Source organism: Dama dama, chromosome 20, assembly GCF_033118175.1.
Source record: "Dama dama isolate Ldn47 chromosome 20, ASM3311817v1, whole genome shotgun sequence".
Classification (NCBI taxonomy): Eukaryota; Metazoa; Chordata; class Mammalia; order Artiodactyla; family Cervidae; genus Dama; species Dama dama.
Window position 1 is genome coordinate 102,346,636 of NC_083700.1, and position 22,601 is coordinate 102,369,236.

Consider the following 22,601-nt stretch of genomic DNA (forward strand, 5'->3'; position numbering starts at 1 on the left):
CATTCAGGTATGACATAAATCAAATCCAATGAATGACTAGGCAGTGATAAAAGGCAAAACTAGTGAGTAGGTTCTGAAGTATAATTTATGAAAGATCTCCTTGGGGCAATAGCAGATCTAAGAAGCAAAACTCTTAGAATGATGAATTGCAGCTATTCTCAGCCATTAAGGGCAAGTGTTTGGAGAACCAAGTTAACAAATGTAGAGGAAAAAAATGATTTAAAAAAATATGACTCAAGTGAATACATGTGAGTAATTAAAGAAGGGGATTCTTCACTTCTTCATCTATAAAGGGAGAAGTTTCAATTAGGTGAATTCCTAGACTCTTTCCAACTCTTAAGTTCTGATCTGATGAGCCAGCATTGAAGAGTGAGTAGGATCTGGATCTCTATGAACAGTAACTCTTTCTTCTGCTCTCCTGCCCCTCCAGCCCTCTTCTCCCATTCACCATCACACCCTCCACGTGGTTCCCACAGAAACTGAGATCTCTGCTTACAATTGACTTGTTTAGGGTAGGCAGCTGACCTAGCTGGGTCAATAAAATACCTTCCTCAGGATTTTGAGATAAAAAGGAAGAGAGGACAGTTTTTCTCTGGGTAATGAAAAGGGAATATATGTAAAATCTAAAGTTGATGATAACCGTGATTTGCAATGAGGTGTTGGCGGGGGAAAGCTGAAGAATGAAGACACAAGAAGCAAAGATCACAGATGGAGAGAAAACTGCCTGGGTTTTCCAAAGCATTTTATATCTCAGTCTCAGGCCACTGTTATAATGTATCATTGCCCTGAATTCCATGATACCCCAATATCCTTCTATTAACATCCCCCTTTAAGACTTAACTAGCCTCAGTTGATTTCTGTTACTTGCAACTTAAAAGATTCTCAACTATTAGAGCCCATATGGGAAAGAGAAAAGTAAATGGAAGGTGAAGCTATAAGGTAGACTAGATGTAATGAGTGCCATGCTTTGGTTTATAACTGATTAGTGGCTGTGGTGATGGAGATGGGAAATCCATCAACACTCTACAGAATCATGAAAACTTTAAACAATAAAACTACCAAAATGAAAAATGAACATCTACAAAATCACTGTGGTCCTTTCATTGGCACTCAGCTTTTGCAATGTAATAGGCAATGTCAACAAATTAGTGTTCTCATTAATTCATGTTTATTAATTAGAAAGTCATGTCCTGCCTCATTTCTGTCTCCTTCCACAAGTGAACTGTAACTCACTAACATAGCCATAAAATGCTATGTATGGTCAGTTGATCTTTTGTAGTATAGCCTGCCATCTTAAGTATCCTGACTGAATTGTCCATTTTCCTCCATTCCAAACAAAGGTGTTGTAGCCAGGATTATACTTGCTAAAGCAGGTGGATCAGTCTCTTAAGTGACTATATTTCATCAGACAGTTCCAGCCTCAGAAGTTAGGGACTGGAGCAGTTGGTGGAGAGGTGTTTTCTTCTCCAGCAGAGACTGGTGGGTTTGGCTGCTATTTGATAAGATGCAGCCAATGCTGACTCCAGGGACGGCAAGTACTGCTCTTTTGGGGGATGTGTTTAGACTGTACTTCTAGGCTATGCTATTGACATAAACTGATACTTCTTTAATGGCTTATAAGGCTGCTGGAGATGCTTCAGTATCATATATGGCTCCCACATGGCTTCTGTATCTTTCTAGTAGGAAAATAAATTGGTTCAACCTCTCTGAAGGTCAGTTTGGTAGTATCCATCATACAAATGCAAATACCCTTTAGCACAGAAATTCCCATTCTAGGAATTTACCCTCTGCATGTTCTTATATGTGAGAAGCAAAAAAAAAAATGTGTAAGAGTATTCATTGCAAAATTATATAAATAAAAGACTGGAAATCCAAAAGGTCATCTACAATGAAATGGCTAAGTAAAGTACATTCAAACCATGGAATACTATACAGCTGTTAAAAAAGAACAAGTAGGTACTTTGTTTAGTGATATGGAATAACCTCCATGATACACAGTGAAGTAATAAAAGTAATATGCATTTGTCTAGAGAAATTCCACTTATGCTTAAAAGTAAAACAATGTATGCTTGTATTCTCTTGGATTTAAACAGAAAGCTCTCTAGAAGGGTGTACAAAATATGAGTTATAAAAAATGGGTGCCTGCAGGTAGAATTTTGTGTGGAGGATGGAGAAAGAAGGTTTTTCACTTACACAAGTGACCATACCTTTTGAAATTTATACCATGTGAAGTGTTTCCCCATTAAAAAAATAAAATTTTAATTAAAAAATTAGGGGTGGTGGTGATGTTTTAAACAGTAGTTTCCAAATGCTGGTCTTTATCTATGAATGCCCAAGAAAAATAATTTATTAATCTACCATGAAATCATAAAAATAATGATGTACAAAATTTTCTATATTGTTGATTTTAATTTGAAGGGCCATCTTTTATTCTCGATTAAGTAACTTTGTGTGGAGGTATTAGTAAATAGTTGTTATCAATGTAGTGTTTATTTACACAATGAGCAAAACTAGAAGTTGGCATCATTATGTCAATTCCTCAAATTTAGAGTCCTGAAATTCAAAGCAGAGAGTTACTGATTTAGACTTAGCTTTTGTTCTCATGTTGCATAATCTGTTTTCAGATATTATTTTGGAAGACATTTCTCCTGTGTATTTCATGGTGTCGAGTAAGTGATGAATTATAGCTGAAGGCTTTTCCACATTCATTACATTCATAAGGTTTTTCTCCTGTGTGATGCCTCTGATGTTTCTTAAAGGATGAATCATGCCTGTATGCTTTTCCACAGCGGTTGCATTCATATGCTTTTACTCCTGTATGAACAGTTTTATGGTTGCTAAGGTGTATCCTCTGCCTAAAGGCTTTCCCACATTCTTTACATTTGTAGGGTCTCTCCCCAGTATGGATTCTCTGGTGATGCGTTAGATAAGCTCTATGACTAAAGGTTTTACAACATGCAGTGCATGCATAGGGCTTCTCCCCAGTATGAATTCTTATATGTTCACTAAGGTGTCTAATCTGTCTAAAGGTTTTCCCACATTCACTGCACGTAAAGGGTTTCTCTCCAGAATGAGTTCTCAAATGCTGGATCAAGCTAATGTTCTGGCTGAAAGCTTTCTGACATTTATCACATATATAAGGTTTCTCCCCAGTGTGGGTTCTATGATGCTGATTAAGAGATGAGCGATGTCTGAAGGCTTTACCACATTCTTCACATTCAAAGGGCTTCTCACCAGTATGGATTCTCTGGTGTGTGGTAAGGGATGCACTTTGACTGAAGGCTCTTCCACATTCCTTACATCTGAAAGGTTTCTCACCAGTATGAATTCTCATGTGTTCAGTAAGGTGAATGGGTTGTTTGAAGACCTTTTCACATATATTACACTCATAGGTTTTTACTCTTATGTAACTTGTTGGATGATTAATCAAATCTGATTTGCATTTGTTTCTCTTTCTAGGCGTGTCACATTTACGGAGCCTCTGTTCTATAACAACATTTGAACTCACAATATTTCTGCCAAATTTGTAAGTTTCTTGGCTTCTGTTCTTATGGGTCATAGTGGTTTGTCTCACATTTCTTCCATGGAGATCCTGGTGCCTTTCTAACCCATCATCATATTTTGAGACTTTCTTCAATGTGGAGTAAATGACATCATCCCTCATGAACCTTTCCCTCATCATACCATGACGTAAATGTTCTTGTAAAATGTTATATTTTGCATTTGACGCACTGGTTTCTGTTTTACTCTTCAAGTCTGAAAGAAATGGAAAAAATGCAAATAACTCATGTTCATTATGCTTTAAGAAATCAATTATTACACTGGATATGGAATACAGATTTAGATAACAATACATATGAAGTACATGAAATTTTGAGTATATTTATTTTTTGCATGAGGCATGTGGGTTCTTAATTCCCTGACCAGAGATCCAACCTGTGCCCCCTGCATTGGGAGCATGCAGTCTTAACCACTGGAGCGCCATGGAAGTCCCATGAAATTCTGAGTGTATTTAAATACGGTTATGCAGCCTGGAGAGGTAATGGGAAATTAAGACACAATGAACAAGGTAAAAGTGTGATTTTATATACAGAGTAAAATTTTGAACATTTTAATCTTCTATTAATACTAAAAAATGATATTTCAGGGCTATGTCTTAACAGTGTCTTTTTAACTGATAACTATTTTTGGAAAACATTCTCAGAAAGAGAAAAAGATTTCCCTCTTCCCACTCCAGCTAGTTCAGAAAAAGGTTTGAGGGAATTCCCCGGCAGTCCAGTCATTAGGACTCCAAGCTTTCACAGCTGAGGGTGAGGGTTCAGTGCCTCATCAGGGAGCTAAAATCCCACAAGACATGCAGTGTGGCTAAAAAATAAAAAAACAGAATAGCAATAAAATGTATGTCCTTCAGGATAAGTCTGACCAAAGATGTGTAATGTGTACAAGACTTTTATGGGGAAAAATCCTGGAAATTTATTTTAAAAAATTAGAAAATATCAATAAGTGGAACAATATACCATATTCCCGGACAACAGGACTCAATATCATAACATTAATTTCCCCCTAAATTGATCTATAGGTTCAATATATTCCAATCAAAATACCACCAAGAATTTGTGTGTGTGTAATTGATGCACTCATTATGTAATTCATATGGAAAAGCAAGGGGCTAACAATAGCCAGGACAGTTTTGAAGAATAAGATATTAAATCTCACTGTGAAATACAGTAATTAAGACAGTCTGACATTAGAGTAAGGATAGAAAATAGAAAAATGGAACAGAATAGATAAAGCCAGAAACAGACTCAGGTATATAAAGAAACTTGGCAGGTGACCAAGTAGCATCAACTATTCAATATATGGTTCTCGGGCTGATTACCCACATGTAAAAAGTTAAACTAGAGCCTCATCTCACACTATATATAAAATGTATAGATTTAAACCTAAATATGGAAAAATAAAATTTTAAAGATATAAAATAATATATATTTTTTCTATAAATCAATAAGGAAAAAATAATAGAAAGATTTGCAAAGGATATAAACAGGTAATTTACAGAAAAGAAATCCTGGAAGGATGGCTAACAAACATGAAAAACATGCTCCCTCTTATTAGTAATCATAAAAATGAAAAAAACAAGACACCATATTCAACCACTGAATTTATAAAAATGTGAAAGTTTGACAACGCCAAGGGCTGACAAAGATGCTGAGTTCTGGAACCTCTCAAAAGTCTCAGATGGGAGTACAAACTGGTGCAACTCCTTTGAAGAACAATTTCCTGAAACATAAAGGTACATCTGCTCCATGACCCAACAAGTCTGCTTCTATCAAATATCTCAGAGATATACTTACATACTTACACAAGAAGTTACATATACAAAGTTTTATTGCAGTATCTCTGTAACCCCCAAATTTAGAAACCCCTAAATTTCTATCAACAGAAAAATGGATAAATTGTGCTTTATTAATTCAATGGAAATGAATGATATGGATAAATATGAATGAATAATATGGATAAATATCAACAGTGTTGAATGAGAAAAGCAAGTGGAAGAAGTACATATACCATTTTTTTAAAGAATAAGAATATGCAAAGCAGTATTATAAGTAGTAATTTATGTGCTATAAGTCACAGCAAGGTCCTCTATGACCCACCTCCTAGAGTAACAAAAATAAAAAGAAAAATAAACAAGTGGGATCTAATTAAACTGAAAAATTTTTGCATAGCAAAGGAAACTATAAACAAGGTGAAAAGACAACCCTCAGAATGGGAGAAATAATAGCAAATGAAACAACTGACAAAGGATTAATTTCCAAAATATACAAGCAGCTCATGCAATTCAATACCAGAAAAACAAAACAACCCAATCAAAAAGTGGGCAAAACACCTGAATAGACATCTCTCCAAAGAAGGCATACAGATGGCTAGTAAACACATGAAAAGATGCTCAATATTGCTTATTACTACAGAAATGCAAATCAAAACTATAATGATATATCACCTCACACTGGTCAGAATGGCTATCAACAAAAAATTTACAAGCAATAAATTCTGGAGAGGGTGTGGAGAAAACGGAACCTCTTGCATGACCACTGTGCAAGACAGTATGGAGATTCCTTAAAAAACTAGGAATAAAACTACCATATGATCCAACAATCCCACCACTGGGCATATATCCTGAGAAAACCGTCTGAAAAAGACAGACGTACCCCAATGTTCGTTGAAGCACTATTTACTATAGCTAGGACATGGAAGCAACCTAGATGTCCATTGACAGATGAATGGATAAAGAAGCTGTAGTACATATATACAATGGAATATTACTCAGCCATAAAAAGGAACATGAGTCAGTGCTAATGAGGTAGATGAACCTAGAACCTATTATACAAACTGAAGGAAGTCAGAAAAAGAAAAAAAAATTGTACATTAACACGTATATACGGAATCTAGAAAGAGGTACTGATGAACCTATGGTCAGGGCAGCAATGGACGCAGACACAGAGAATAGACTTAAGGAAATGAGTGAGTGGGGGGAAGGAGAGGGTGGGATGAATGGAGAGAGTAGCATGGGAACATATACACCACCATATGTAAGACACACGGCCAGTGGGAATTAGCTGTACACTCAGAGAACTCGAACCAGGTCTCTGTGACAACCTAGGAGGGTGGGATGGCATGGGAGGTGGGAAGGAAGTTCAAGGAGGAGGAGATGTATGTATACCTATGGCTGATATATGCTGATATACGGCAGAAATGAACACAACATCATAAATACAATTTATTTTTCAATTAAAAATAAATTCAAAAAATATTATATATTGCTTGGGAATATATACATACAATACAAATATGAAGACACATATAGGAATGACAATGTTTAAAGTCAGAAGAGTTGGTTATTTCACAGGCAAGGATGGGAGTACTGGGGTTTAAGCTCTGTTTTATTTCTTAATCTAGGTAGAAAGTACATAGCAATTTATTGTAATGTTCTCTGTGCCTTCCTGAATATCTAAAATATTTCACAATAAAAGCGAAGTTTAAGAAGATTGTTAAAGATCACTGGATTTGATGAGAAGGAATCCCATGGTCATTTCTCTAGCAGGATTTTCCATAAAACATTTGTTACAATAAATAAGGATACTTTAGTTCAAAGAAGAGTGAGAATCAAAGTTAAGATTATAAAATCGAAGTTGATGAAAAGTGGAAATAGGATGTAAGAGAGAAGATTAAAGATCTGGAGAATGCAGTGAGAGTCCTGAAAGGAGATCTGCTTTCTGTGAGAAGAGACTACTACGTACATCTCAGAGCATGGGGAAAGGAGCTTTTGATTGGCAGACTTTAGGATACTGAAGAAAGAAGGAAAATCTTAATCAAGAGAAGACTTATCTTTCCTCCAACTCCAGACTTCTGCAAGGTCAGATGAAGAAAAGGACTGCAGACAGAGGGATGAAATCTAGTTCAGAGCATGCCTGTCCACCCGTTCAGCCTTTCTGCAGCCTGGGAAGATGCTGGGCACTCTGGCCTACATATTAAAAGGCACCAACTGCCTTGGCTCACCTGAACTGGGATCTCCTGGGCCTTCTTTCTCTGTCATCCATGGCTCTTCTCCTTTCTCCAACTGGGAAATCACACTAGGTTTGGAAAGCTGACAGCCTGCTTATGGAGTGAAAAAAAGGGTATCAATATTTATGTTGAGGTCAAAGATCCATCCCTGGGATGTAGTTTCAATCCTCAGGTATTTAGGGTCTCTGAAGATGGGAAGGGGTACCAGAGCATGTTTTCCTATTCTCACTCTACAAAGTAAAGTGTTCCCCGAGGGAAGAGATTCAGATATGTTCTGGCTTGATTTTCAAAGGTATGAAACATCCATCTCCGACACAGAACCCAAGGCCAGGCTCCAGGGAATCTACTGCATTTAGTAATTTAGGAATTATTAATACTAAACTAAATTAAATATTAATCCTGCTAATAGGCAGGATTCTGGATGTATGTGTAGCCTGTCCTTACCCACTGAGACCAGATTCCCATAGTTCTCCAGCATCACCTCCCGGTACAGATTCCGGTGAGCAGGCGCCAGCTGCCCCCACTCCTCCTGGGTGAAGTCCACAGATATGTCCTTGAAGGTCAAGAGTTCCTAGAATATCCAATATATCCCTTTTCAGCCTGAGACCACCTCTATCAAGATCCAATATGTTCTGACAGTTTTCTGAGAGATTCTAAATTAGTTTTACTGGGAGTCTCCTCTGGATCTGTTTGGTAATTCTCTAGAGACTATCATAAACAATATATGAAAGGACAAATGGTTATTATATGTGTCTTAGAAAAAAACAAAATGAAGCAGGATAATGGCACCAGGGAGAGCCACAGTGAGGATGAGGAAGATCTTTCCTGGAGGGTGTTAGGGTAGGCCTCCCTAAAAGGGTGATATTCGAACAGAGACATGAACTCAGTAGGAAAGAGCCACACAGAAATCTAAGGGGAGAGTATTCCAGGCAGGAACAAAAGACCTGAGGACTGCATGTCCTTGGCTTGTCTGAGGAGCAGGGGGCCAGCATTGCTGGGGGCGGGCAAGTGGAAGTAGATGAGACCAGAGGGCCCAGGGGAAGGGAGACAGGCTTTCAGCACTTACTGTCACAAAGACCAATGCATTCCTCCAAGGCTGAAATTCTGGGACCCTGCTGGAATTTAATGCAAGATGAACAAAACGGTTTGGAACTGTGATCAAGCTCTTCCTTAGCTCAAATACTGAATAGATCAAAAAGGATCAGCCCCTTAGCAGTGAGGGCATGGGGTGCTAGTAGTTGGGTTAATCAGAAGTGAACTCAATCAAGGACGCTGGCAGTGGAAGGTCCATAACTTCCACTGCAGGGGGTATGGGTTCAAGTCCTGGTTGGGGAGCTAAGATCCCACATGCCATGCAACCAAAAAAAGAAAAAAGTGAATTCAATCAAACTAAAGTGCATCTCAGCCAGAGCTCAGCCACAGCTCTAGGAAAAATATGAATAATCAGTCCCTCACCTTAACCACCAGTCAAGAGGAAAAGGCTTAGAGTCTTCTGCAAATAAACAGAACAGACAAACAGACTACATCTATCTGTCTATACATATATACATTTATTTATTGTTTATTTATCAAGAGAAACTATTCCATAGCCCAGATATTCATGCTTCATTAACAAACACAGGTCAGGGATGAATTTCATGCAACTCAACCCAAAGAAATTCTTTACATTCTGAAATCACTTTGCACTCTGAAAGATACCAGCCTTTCTCATCACCTTAAAATTTTTCACAGAACCATACTTTCTGCAGAATCTGCATATGCCTGCATTCTTGTTGTTTGCTGTTAAGTTGCTAAGTCATGTCCGACTCTGCTGCCCCATGGACTGCAGCACACCAGACTTCCCTGTCCTTCACTCTATTCCGGAGTTTGCTCAAACTCATGTCCATTGAGTCAGTGATGCCATCTAACCATTTCATTCTCTGTTGCCCCCCTTCTCCTCCTGCCCTCAATCTTTTCCAGCATCAGGGTCTTTTCTATAAATCGGCTCTTCGCCTCAGATGGCCAAAGTATTGGAGCTTCAGCTTCAGCATCAGTCCTTCCAATGAATATTCAGGGTTGATTTCCTTTAGGATTGACTGGTTTGATCTCCTTGCAGTCCAAGGGACTTTCACGAGTGTTCTCCAGCACCACAGTCTGAAAGCATCTTTGGGGCTCAGCCTTCTTTATGGTCCAACTCGCACATCTGTACACAACTGGAAAAACCATAGCTTTGACTAAATGGACCTTTGTCAGCAAAGTGATATCTCTGCTTTTTAATACGCTGTATAGATTTGTCACAGTTTTTCTTCCAAAGAGCAAGCATCTTTTAATTTCATGGCTGCAGTCACCATTCACGGTGATTTTGGAGCCCTGCTTTGGAGCTCCTGCTTTGGAGCAGGAGAAAATAAAACCTGCCACTATTTCCATTTTTCCCCCATCTATTTGCCATTAAGTGATGGAACTGGATGCCCTGATCTCAGTTTTTTGAATGCTGAGTTTTAAGCCAGCTTTTTCACTCTCCTCTTTCACCTTCACCAAGAGGCTCTTTAGTTCCTCTTCACTTTCTGCCATTATGCTGGTATCATCTGCATATCTGAGGTTGTTGATATTTCTCCTGGCAATCCTGATTTCAGCTTGTGATTCATCAGCCCAGCATCTCACATGATGTACTCTGGATAGAAGTTAAATACGCAGGGTGACAATATATAGCCTTGACATACTCCTTTCCCAATTTTGAACCAGTCCATTGTTCTATGTCCAGTTCTAACTGTTGCTTTTTGACCTGCATACAGGTTTTTCAGGAGACAAGTAAAGTGGTCTGGTATTCCCATCTCATTAATAATTTTCCACAGTTTGTTGTGATCTACACAGTCAAAGGCTTTAGCATAGTCAATGAAGCAGAAGTGGATTTTTTTTTTTTTTTAATTCCCTTGCTTTTTCTATGATCCAACAGGTGTTGGCAATTTGATCTCAGGGTTCCTCTGCCTTTTCTAAATTCAGCTTGAACATCTGGAAGTTCTTAGTTCACATATTGTTGAAGCCTAGCTTAAAGTATTTTGAGCATTACCTTGCTAGCATGTGAAATGAGCGCAACTGTACAGTAGTTTGAACATTCTTTGGCATTGCCTTTCTTTGGGACTGGAATGAAAACTGACCTTTTCCAGTCCTGTGGCCATTGCTGAGTTTTCCAAATTTGTTGGCATATTGAGTGCAGCACTTTAACAGCATCATCTTTTAGGATTTGAAACATCTCAACTGGAATTCTATCACCTCCACTGGCTTTGTTTGTAGTAATGCTTCCTAAGGCTGCCTTGTCTTCCTACTCCAGGATGTCTGGCTCTAGGTGAATGACCACACCAACATGGTTATCTGGGTCATTAAATCTTTTTTGTACAGTCCTTCTGTGTATTCTTGCCACCTCTTCTTAATCTTTTCTGTTTATGTTAGGTCCTTGCCATTTCTGTCCTTTATTCTGTCTTTCTTGGTTCACCAAAGCAAACTTGTAGAAAGTTGCAACTCCCACAGATACAACGATTGCTCTAACGATATGAAATTGCAGATGCTTGGCCAGGAATCTACACATCTGAGGTTTCATTAAAAAACTGGAAGCAATCATAGTTATTCTCAATACCAATGTCCTTCCACGCTGATAGGGAAATGAATCTATCTATGCATATTTCATCCTCCACTGTTCTTTTATACATAATATCTGAATCATAATAAAAAATTATTAGGCAACTGAAGGAGGAAAATCTGACCTATAATCAAGAAACAAAAACATAAGAAGCAAAGACCTAGGTCACCAAGTCACTGGAAGAAGCAGACAAGAAATTTAAAGCAATTATTAAAATATATATTGAAGAGTTTACAATAAAATATGGATGGAATAGGTCAAAACGTCAGGGTAATTGAGGAGAGACAGAAAGGCCAAAAAAGAACTGAAAGACAATTCTACAACTGAAAAATACAATATCTGAAAAATCCATTGGATGGGCTTAACATCAGATGGACCCTGATGAAGACAAGATCAATGAAACTTAACACAGGTCACCAGACAGTATTCAAATGGAAGCACCATTTGAGAAGCACCAAGAGAGAAAAAGAAAAAAAAAAGGGATAATATCACATGGTCTAATATACCTGTAATTAAAATCTCAGAAGCAGAATGAGAAGAATATTTGAAGAAATAAAGGCTGAAAATTTTCCCAGTTAGATTAAAAAAAATCAACCCATAAATGCAAAAGGCAGCAAATCCTCCACCAAAAGAAAAAAAATTCAAAGAATACCATGTCTATGCACATCATTAAAACTGCTGAAGAGCAAAGATAAAAGGAAGATTATAAAAGTAGTGAAAAGAAAGTAGGAAAGGAAGAACAGGAACACCAGAAAAGTTAGTATAAAATAAACAAAAAGACATGTCACATCTGGGGAAAGAATAAGAAAAATAGCTCACTTTTTATCTGAAGCAATATAAGCCAAAAGACAATGGAACATCGTTAAAGTGCATAAAAGAAAAAAGACAGTAACCCTAGAATTCTATATCCAGTAAAAGATCCTCTAATAGGAAGATCATATAAAGACATTTCTAGATCACCAAAGCTGTGAGGATCCATCATTTGAAGACCCATACAACAGGAAATGCTAAATGATGTTCTTCAGGCTGAAGGGAAATGATGTCAGAAACTTAGAACCTAAAGGAAGGACTGAAAAGTGCTCCAACTGGTAAAGTGAAAGAAAGTCACTTAGTCGTGTCTGACTCTTTGTGACCCCTATGGACTGGAGCTTACCAGGCTCCTCTGTCCCTGGAATTCTCCAGGCAAGAATACTGGAGTAGGTTGACGTTTCCTTCTCCAGGGGATCTTCCTAACCCAGGGATCAAACCCAGGTCTCCTGCACTGTAGGTGGATCCTTTACTGTCTGAGCCACCAGGAAAGCCTGCACTGGTAAATACGTGGGCAAATATGAAAGGCTCGTTTTTTTCCTTTTCTTAATCTCTTATGAGACAGTTTACTGTTAAAAGCAAAAATAAGGACATGTATCATGGGGTAAATAACATGTAAAGTGAAAAGCATGATGACAACACACAAAGAGTGGGAAGAGTGAATGGGAAAATAAGATCTTCATATTCTTTGTCAAACAGTATAATAGTAATTCAACTGTGACAGGTTTAAAATGCATATTGTAATGGCCAGGACAACCACTAAAAACAAATCAGGGTATAGCTAAAAAAGTCATTAGAGGACACAAAATAGAATACTAAAAAACTGCACAATCCAAAAGAAGGCCGGAGAGGAGGAATAAAGAAATGAAAGAATAGGTTTGACAAACAGCAAACAAAGGACAAGAATATACACTTAAATTCTACCATATCAGTGATTGCCTGTGCGCTCAGTCACTTCAGTTGTGTCCTACTCTTTGTGACTCTATGGACTATAGCCCTCCAGGCTCCTCTTGTCCTTGGGATTCTTCAGACAAGAATACTGGAGTGAGTTGCCATGCCCTCCTCCAAGGGATCTTCCCTACCCAGGACATTGAACCCATGTCTCCTGTGTCTCCTGCATTGCAGGCGGATTGTTTTTGGTTTTTTTGGGCTGCAGCGGATCTTTGTTGCAGCATGCAGTATCTTTAGTTGTGGCATGTGGGATCTAGTTCCCTGACCAGGGATCAAACCCAGGCCTCCTGCATTGGAAGCATGGAGTCTTAACTACTGGGCCACCGGGGAAATCCTGTAGGTGGATTCCTTACCCACTGAGCCACCTGGGAAGCTCCATATCAATGATTATGTAACTGTTAACAGACTAAGCAAGCAAGGCCCAGCAGTATCTAAGAAGGGCCATACTTTAAATATAAAGGCACAAATAAGTTAAAAGAAGGAAAAAAGCTATATCATACCAACAATAACTAAAAACACTGGAGAAGTTACATTAAATCAGACAAAGTGGGCTTAGGAAAAAGAATATGATGAGACATTTCCTAATGATAAATGGTCAGCTTGTTAAGAAGACAATAATCCTATGTGTTTATGTGCCTGGTAACAGAATTCAACTTGACAGAACTAAAGGGAGATATGAACAAAACCACAATAATTAGAGATTTTAACACTCCTCTCACTAAGTGATAGAACAAGGAGACAAAAATTTATCAAGGATGTAGATCTGAACACCTATCAATCAACTTAACCTGACATTTGTAGAGCATTATACCTAACCACTGCCACATACAGATTCTTTCTCAAAGTTTTTATTCTGAGATTATAGATTTATCAGATAATTGTAATCATAGATTTACATGTAGTTATAAGAAATAAAGCAGAAATCCCATGTACTCTTTCTCTACTGGGGGCCAAACAGAGTTTTGATTGGAAAAGGGCACAAGTGAACACTCTGAGAGGCAGAAATGCTCTGTATCTTGACTTGGTTATATGGTGTATAAATGTCAAAATAGAACCATATACTTTCTTAAGTGTTTTTCCTATATATAAATTATACCTCAATCTTAAGAAATTTAATCCTTTCCCAGTGCTAAGAATCCCACCAATATTTTTAACTGTCAGGAGGTAAGAATTCCAGAAAAGTGGAATGTAGAGATAAGGTAATTCTCCAAATAACTGGAATATTACTATTTCTTCCATATTACTGGAAATAGCCCTGGAATGCATTTCAATCCTAAAAGATGTTAGCACCTGAATTAGCTAAAGAAAATGGCATCATAAAAAAACCTAAAAAAAAAAAATCACGGAGCAAGTAAATACCAGAGATTAAGTTCAAATTCTGTACCATCTAATTTCAGAACCCAAGTTCTCAGTTAAAACTCTTCTGTCCTCGGATAACGTCTCCTCTTTAATAAGTCTTCCTTTCACATTTACTCTACAGTTTTCCTTCTCTACTTCACCTGTGCTTCTACCAGGTGGTGAGGACATGTTTCCATACCCTGCTGTAACTGCCCAGCCTGTCTAATGTGTGTGCTCCATGGCCTGACCATTTCTTCTCTGCTCAGGTCTTTAGCTGTTATTTGACCTCTGCTCATGCCACTATTCTATGGGCCACCTCATGAAGTGACAGATGTAACCCATTTTTTAGTATAAAATACTCATAAAAACTGAGGTTTATCTTAGATCCCATATGGTACCTGTTGGTTTTTATGGGTTAGAATTAAATCATTCATTTTGCTTTCTCTACAAAAATTTGTATTAGATGTTGGCTGGAAAGAAACATTTTTTAAAAAAATATTTTTTGGCCACACGGCATGTGGAATCTTAGTGCCCCAACCAGGGATCAAACCCGCACCCCCTGCAGTGGAAGTGCAGAATTGTAACCACTGGACTGCCATGGAAGTCCGAAGAAACGTTTTCTAAAAGGAGGGAAACTGCCGCCACTGTGGACCCGTTTTCTGCACAAGATCAACTTGCACTGAGTTCCCTAGTTAAATTCATTAGCCTCAATATACCCAACTCCCCAGAAAAGGGCAAATTATAATCTTAAAAACTAAAAAGCATGTCAAGAAAGTGACAGAAAACTCCAACCCACCTGGGAGTCTGTTGTTGGGGTCCCGGGGGTTAATTCATCCTTTAAACTTTCTCCCTGGGTCTCATCAGCATCCTGAGATAGCAGAGCTGAGGAAGGAAAAGAGCCAGAAAGTTTGCATCTTCCCTTACCCCACTAAATAGAAAAACTGCCTGCAGTCCTGCTCAATACAGCCCCTCTCTGAATACATTCACAAAGAGAGACATTCAGAGTGACTCAAGAGCAGACTAGAGTCTCCTTAATGAGGAGGACCTGCGGTGCATTGATTGGGGTATTAATGTTTCCCAATGGTCAATGATGATCCAGAAGCACTGACCTACAAGGCCACTCATCTGTTCAGAATCCTCAAAGGTTCCCCACTTACAAGCAAGAAAAATCCAAACACTTCCCATGGACTTCATGGCACTCTACAATCTGCCTGAAGTGTATCTTCCCAGCATTAGTTTCCTCTAACCACCACCCTTTATCTGTGGGACACACGCACTGACCACATTCTTATCCCTCAGTTAGACTAGAATAGTCTCCACTCTCTGAACCACTCTTCAAGGTCCCCACTTTTGTATTTTTTCCCAATTCTTCCATAAAAACCAAAGACATCTTTTAAGGCTCAATTCAGTGCTATCTGCTTTGTGAAAATTTCTCTGATAAATACAATCAGAAGAATTATCCTGTCTCTTCCAAAAGAACTTTACCATAAAATGTATTTAGGCTACTTTCTCTTCTTTCCATCCGGGTATGTGTCTATCTCTATCAATTAATAATTAGCATTAGAGATCATTATTCATTTTTCCATCTATCAAGATGCTTAACAAAGTCCCTGACTTTTGAAGTGTTAAAGATGAACTAAGAGACCCCATGAGATATACTAATTCCTCTGTCCATCCATCTATCCTAACCCGGCCAGCAAATACTGTGTAACCTTGGACATGTTTCCCACTGAACTCAAAACAGTTCAAGGTAAAGTGAGAGTAACCAAGAATGTCATTCCTTCCTCCTAGCAGGAGACGAAAAGAAAGAAAAAGCATTGGTATGGGGGTAAACTGACTGAGACTAATAAAGGAAAACCACTGGAGGGCTTAAGGGGGTAGAAACCTTTGACTCTGATGTCTGTAAATCACACTTATACAGTTGCTGGTGGGGAACACCCTGAATTCTGTCTTGCTGTCCTGTGTTTATTGGAGGACAGATGGAAGCAGCATTGAGCACACCTCACAGGGACCCCGTGCTTAAGAGCCTAACACTTTCGCACACAGCTATCTCCCTCCCCAAAGCCACAAGCACAAGCCCCAAGGACCTACTCTCTCCCAATTTTCTCTGCCAGAGACCACCTCAGTGATGTGTGTACCTATTTTTCCCAAGCAGATTGAGAACCCTTCTTCCTCCTCCACCCCTCCATCCATCAGCCTACTCTCACCTCCTCCTTCAAACATCTTGGTCACATCCTCCCACAGGGGCGCCCCCTCCTTGGCCTTCTCTGGATGGTGCAACTTCACCCATGTGCTGGCCTCGGTGGGCAGGGTGATCAGGAGCTGCTGCAGCATGATGATGCCTCCTGACTGACCTTGTCCACTTCTCGTGAGGAAACGGCCAGAGCCTCTGCTGAGATGCCTCACAGTTGCGTGGTCCTCCTGTGATCACAGTCTCCTGCCCTCAGGATTCTTGTGTGTGCCTGCGGCACCAGAACCTAGGGCCTCCTGGAGGCTGATGTGGCTCTCACAGCTCTGAAAAACTGATTCCTCTCTGAAATTAACTCCTGCCTGCTTGCGGGGTGGCTGGTTGAGTAGGTCTGAGTCTATGCCTCTTCATATTCTTCTAGAGGAGCAAAAGGCAGGGAGGAGGGATCCAGAAAACCGATCATACAGATAGAACTCCAGAATTTGCAGAAATATACTTAAAACTGCAAAATATCCAAAAACAAAGATTTAGCATCAATGTGAAAGTAAGTATAATCTACGCTTTGGATGCAGCTCTAATTTCCAGTTCCATACACACTTTCACAAATAGCACAGATACACACAAATACCAAAGATACACAAACATGCACAGATCTTGCCTTGACTTTCCTCTTTGGAAGCTCCAATACTTTGGCCACCTGATGCGAACAGCTGACTCTTTGGAAAAGAGCCTGATGCTGGGAAAGATTGAAGGCAGAAGAAGAGGACAACAGAGGATGAGGCGGTTGGATGACATCACTGATTCAGTGGACATGAACTTGGACAAACTCTGGGAGATGGTGAGGGACAGAGAGATCTGACATGCTGCAGTCTATGGGGTCACAAAGAGTCGGACACGACTTGGCAACTGAACAACAGCAAGCTGCATGTATCTTCTGCTTGGGCACAGACAGACTTGGGAGTTAAGAGGACAAGCTTAGAAATCAAATAGCCTGGGTTAGAATCCTGACACAGGCACTTAAAAGCTCTAAGACACTTCAATTCTCTGAGTTTCCATTTCATCATCTAGAAAATGCAGATAAGAAGTGTACTTCGTAGGGTTCTAACAATGTTGGGAATACAGTACCTTAATAGACATTATTATAAACCTTTTGCTTTAATGTGCAACCACAACATTACTTTTTAAAGTTATTTTTAAAACAATTACAGATCTGAATTTAAAGTTTCAAGTATCTCAAATATAGTACTTCAAATATAATGAGAACTACTGCAGAACTGCTCCTGGCAGGAAATTTTGGAAACCGCCCATCTTTTCGTGGAAGCCCTTGGCATCTGAACAGGTGCCTCTACAGCGACTAAGTACAGTGTATTAGGGCCTCAAGAACAATCCTAGTGCTAGCTCCCTGAAAAGGGAGCTGGCCCAGCTTTTTTAAGTTTGTGGGGCAGGGTGTTTGGCTTCTTGTCTTCAGCTCTGACTGATGCAGAGAAAGGAGCATATGTATTGGAGCATATGGAAAATACCCTCCCCCCAAATATATGAAAAGTAAAACGGTTTGTTAGCCAAGTGGAGAAACTTTCCAATCTTATTCCCGAAATGGTTAACGACAGAGAAGCTTCATTTCGAGTGTAACCCCTTCTCACTACTCCCAGACACGTCTCTCTCGGACCTAAGAAACTACAGACACAGATAGCGTAGCTTCCTACTCACCAGAGCGGCCGTGGACGCTGGTAGGACCAGAGATGGGGGGCGTGAGAGAGCCGGTTCTTGAGGCTTACAGCGCCAGAGGGTGTCTCTTTAGAGAAGAACCGGTAAGAGATTTTGTTCTTTCCCAGCCTTTTATAGACAGACCACATCGACACCCAACACAATGACTTTTTTAAAAAACGCCGAACATTCACGCAGGCTTCCTTCTGAAGCCCAAAGGACTATCGGCCTCCAGACCGGACCAGGGCCCTTTTCCAAATTCCTGAGAGGGGGCCTAGGGCGGGTGCTGAGGCGCCAGATAAACCCACAGCCCCTCCAACGTGTCCTTTCGCGGCCACACTCCTGGGAGCTGGGCTTTGGGGACCCGCAAGGCCAAGGGAACGCTGAACCGGCTTCCAACAGACCCGGGCTGGGCTACCGCCCGCCAGCCGCTGCTTTGATGCCAGGCCGGCGGCAGTGGCGAGGCCCACCGGCGCCCCGCCTCATGGGCCTCAGCCCGGGTGTCCCGGCCCCTCCGCAGTAGCGAAGCGCCGTTGCCCGCGCCCCTGTTCGCCTTCGCCCAGGCCTCGGCGGGTCCCGGGTGCTGCCCGCGACGCAGCCGCAGTGCTATCAACCCCGGCGCCCTCGAGTCTTCCGGCGGCTCGGCACGCCCCGCCGCCGGCTCCGCCCATCGGGAGCAGCGAGAGTTCGCCCTCTCCCGGGAGGCAGGCGCTCCCGAAAATCCGGAAGCCGGATTCTGCGGAGCGCGCCTGGGCACGCCGCCCCCACGACTGCCACACCCTGGGCAGCGGCCACCCAGGCGGACCGCCCGCGTTTCCTGACAGCGGTCCCAAGAGACTAGGTAACCGGCCCAGCTCTTCCCGTGCGAAAGCCCTTTCTCTGTCCTTCATTCGTTTATTCAATTATCTTCTGAATCCCTAGGTCTGTTCACACATTGTTACAGGCTCTGGGGAAATACCAGTTATCAAAACTCAGTCCCTGCTTTCTTGGATCTTAATTCTGGGAAAATTAAATAGATAATAATAATAATGTAGAAAGGTAATGTTCTCTGCCACCCCAGTTAATTACCCACCATCAAGGCATCAGCCACTGCAGACCTCACGAATGGTGTACCCTGAGGTGAATTCAGGATGGAGACAAACAGGAAACCTTCTGCCCTCTGGCTGACTGTAGATAGTTAAGACGCATATCTAAGGAATAATTTCAATGAGCAGGGCCTTTACCTTCTGCTATGACTTGTTACAGCAGATGTGAGAGTTGGGCTGTGAAGAAAGCTGAGCGCCGAAGAATTGATACTTTTGAACTGTGGTGTTGGAGAAGACTCTTGAGAGTCCCTTGGACTGCAAGGAGATCCAACCAGTCCATCCTAAAGGAGATCAGTCCTGGGTGTTCACTGGAAGGACTGATGCTGAAGCTGAAACTCCAATACTTTGGCCACCTCATGCGAAGAGTTGACTCATTGGAAGAGACCCTGATGCTGGGAGGGATTGGGGGCAGGAGGAGAAGGGGACGACAGAGGATGAGATGGTTGGATGGCATCACGGACCCGATGGACATGAGTTTGAGTAAACTCCAGGAGTTGGTGATGGACAGGGAGGCCTGGCGTGCTGCAGTTCATGGGGTCGCAAAGAGTCAGACATGACTGAGGGACTGAACTGAACTGATGACTTGTTAATGACTTGTTTATGACTTTTAATCTAGTCATCACTGAAAAGATTGTTTCCTGTATTTTGAGTTACTTCCTGACCTCTTTCAGGTACTGCGTCTGGTGTGCCTGATTCCAGAGCAACTTGTCCTTCTCCAGCGGATAAACTCTAGTCTCTTTTGGGATGAGGAAAGGTGGTAATGTAAACTCATGTTTACAAAATAAAGAGAAACTCACATAGTTAATCAGCCCTAGTTAATTGCATTTTAAACAAATTAACTTAAAAAATAACCTGCTATCTTAAAAGTATGTCTGTTATGATTCACCATTCTTAAAAGCTTATAAATTCTGAACCATTTGTAAAAAAAAGGAGGAGGGACTTCCCTGGTGGCCCAGTGTCTAAGACTCTGCCCTCTCAATGCAGGGGGCCCAGGTTTGATCCCTGGTCAGGGACCTAGATCCCACATGACACAACTAAAGAGTTTGTATTGCACAACTAAATATCCCGTGTGCCGCAACTAAGACCCGGCCAGCCAAACAAATAAAAATAAATATTAAAAAAATAAAATAAAAATCTGTATTAAAAAAAAAGGAAACAAGAAGATTTCCTCACCTATAAAAGCTAGGTGAGAAAGTATAGGAATGGCCTTTCTCTATTGTCAGAGATACCCAGTTCAATTCAGTTCAAATCAAAACAATTCAGCAAGTATTTATTGAGTCCCTACTGTATGCCAGGCACTTGTGATGCACCAGTAAACAAAACAGATCGCTCTTCCGATGCGTGCCTGATCATGGCGCCGGGGCAGCGCAAGTTTCAGGCGCAGAAGCCAGCGAAGAGCAAGGCGGCGGCGGCGGCGGCTTCGGCGCGGAACCGGGGCCGAGGAAGGGCGGTGAAAAGCGGGCCGGGGACTCGGGGGTTAGGTGGGCCCAATGTTCTCTGGCCTCACGAGAGCGCGTTTCTCCCCAGGTCGCGTTATCGCACCCAAGAAGGCACGCATCGTGCAGCAGCAGCAGCTCAAGAAGAACCTGGAGGTTGGGATCCGGAAGAAGATTGAACATGACGTGGCGATGAAAGCCAGCACCAGCCTGCCCAAAAAGCTGGCGCTTTTGAAGGCCAGCACCAAGAAGAAGGAGGCCTCTTCCTCCACCAAGACGCCTGCTTAGGGATGCGCCCCAGCAGGGACCATCACTGCAGCCCCCTCCTCTGTGCTCAGGCCTGTGCGGTTAACCCCACAGGAAAGAGGAACTGTGCTCTCCAAAGACTTGAATTGCGCCTCGAACTTGACTGGGGATCTGGCCCGTGAGCCAGCGAGTAGCAGGTCAAAAGCACACGGACTGGCTGGCTTTCCAGGTGCCGAGGTCTCAGCACAGGCCAAGGCCAGGGGGATGTCTTCACCGACTTCCTGTGTCCCCACTACCCCCTCCCACATCCTGTCTGGATAACTTGGAGCGAGGCACCTGACTTTGTCTTTCCTCCCAGGGTCACATGCTCCTGTGAGCAGGCCATGCTAGGGCGTCAGGCCAGGTGCCCGGACCACCAGTCCAGCCCCAGTTTACACACGAGCCACATGCCCAGGGAAGGATGGACAAGCTCCGGCACCTCCAGCCTGGGGGCTGGGGGAGAGTCTTTTCTTTCTCCCTACCTGGGGTGACTCGCCTGCTTGCCCTCCATGTATATCCCTAGCCAGACAGCCTAGGGAGCCACTTTCCCATCCACAGGACAGACAGTGACACCACCTTGTAGAGTCAAAATGCTGATTAAACCAGAAGCGCTTTCCAAAAAAAAAAAACAAACAAACAGATCCCTGCTCTCATGGAGCTTACATTCTCCTAAGGGAAAATATGAGTAAATAATAAGCATAATAAAAGTGTAAATTATCAATATCTAGTATGTTATGTAAGATGTGATATGGACAAAGGAGGAACAGAACAAATTAAGGGAATTTGGGAATACAGAAGTTAGGGGGCAAGGAAAAGGTTGTAATATTAAGTAGCATGGTCAGAACAGGCTTCAGTGAAAAGGTAACATTTGAGCAAAAGTGAGGAAGGAAGGGTAGGATGTCTGAAGGAACAGCTAGTGTGAAGCCGCAGGAATAGGCTATAGTTCAGAATGGAGGTCTTGGCTGGAGACATGAATTTGGCAGTTGATACAACCATAAAATACCAACAGAGATGTTATTTTAAGCCAGGAGGCCATCCATGTAAGATCACTGAGACACAGATTGTAGATAGAGAAAAGTGATGGTCGTGCTTTTCACTAAAGAAAGCAATCAAAAAAACCCAAATTCTTGGGAAATCTAAGACCACAGAAACATGGAAGAACATATATAAGGCACAGTGAGCACCGTCACTCTGTCCTTCTCCCCATCAAAGTCATACGGGACTTAAGAGTTAGAAGCCAGTTTTTTTCAGGTAAATATACTAATATAAAGTATCTAGAGATAATGGAATATATTCTGGATTAACAGCTTTACTTTTGATAGTTCACACAATGTTCAGGCAGTTAAATTATTTGTTTTGAACTGCCATTTAAGAGTAAGAAGCTGAACTTGACCAATCTCCACTGATGTTTGAAAGGATGCAGTATTTATAAAGACAGTGAAGTACTATGAATCAATTCCTCCACTTCCCCTCTCACACTTCTCTGCCTCAATTTGGCCCCTGCAGTCACCATCTCCCTGGTCCTCTTTGGTGGGTCCCTATGTGTTTTTCTAAGAGCTGTTTCAAAGACCTTCTCGCTCAAAAGACAACACACTTTTAAATTTAATGCCATACACTTGGCAATTGGA

General features: G+C 41.3%; 1 protein-coding gene and 1 pseudogene across 8 annotated transcripts; one reads left to right on the plus strand and one right to left on the minus strand.

Moving 5' to 3' along the window:
- Positions 1-1,160: 1,160 nt before the first annotated feature.
- Positions 1,161-18,771, minus strand: ZFP69 (ZFP69 zinc finger protein). Of its 8 annotated transcripts, none has more exons than XM_061122277.1 (7): positions 18,171-18,768; positions 16,630-16,965; positions 15,072-15,157; positions 8,633-8,678; positions 8,011-8,137; positions 7,561-7,659; positions 1,163-3,756 (listed from the first exon to the last, which is right to left on the minus strand). In XM_061122277.1, the coding sequence occupies exons 5-7, from the start codon at positions 8,042-8,044 to the stop codon at positions 2,621-2,623; spliced, it is 1,269 nt and encodes a 422-aa protein (XP_060978260.1). In that variant the 5' UTR covers positions 8,045-8,137; positions 8,633-8,678; positions 15,072-15,157; positions 16,630-16,965; positions 18,171-18,768; the 3' UTR covers positions 1,163-2,620. The 8 variants fall into 8 exon arrangements, with proteins under 8 accessions (XP_060978254.1, XP_060978255.1, XP_060978253.1 ...); XM_061122276.1 differs by having other exon boundaries at positions 8,633-8,681; XM_061122271.1 differs by lacking the exon at positions 8,633-8,678 and having other exon boundaries at positions 1,161-3,756; positions 16,483-16,880; positions 18,171-18,771.
- A 1,817-nt stretch (positions 18,772-20,588) lies between these two features.
- On the plus strand, positions 20,589-21,596 carry LOC133040365 (leydig cell tumor 10 kDa protein homolog; annotated as a pseudogene).
- Positions 21,597-22,601: the final 1,005 nt, after the last annotated feature.

Coding starts and splice junctions, on each gene's coding strand:
- ZFP69 (XM_061122271.1), bottom strand. CDS start 16,609: ATGCTGCAGCAGCTCCTGATCACCCTGCCCACCGAGGCCAGCACATGG. Junction 8,138..15,071: donor CCCCAACAACAGACTCCCAG/GTGGGTTGGAGT, acceptor TGGATATTCTAG/GAACTCTTGACCTTCAAGGA. Junction 3,757..7,560: donor CCCAGGAGATCCCAGTTCAG/GTGAGCCAAGGC, acceptor CATTTCTTTCAG/ACTTGAAGAGTAAAACAGAA.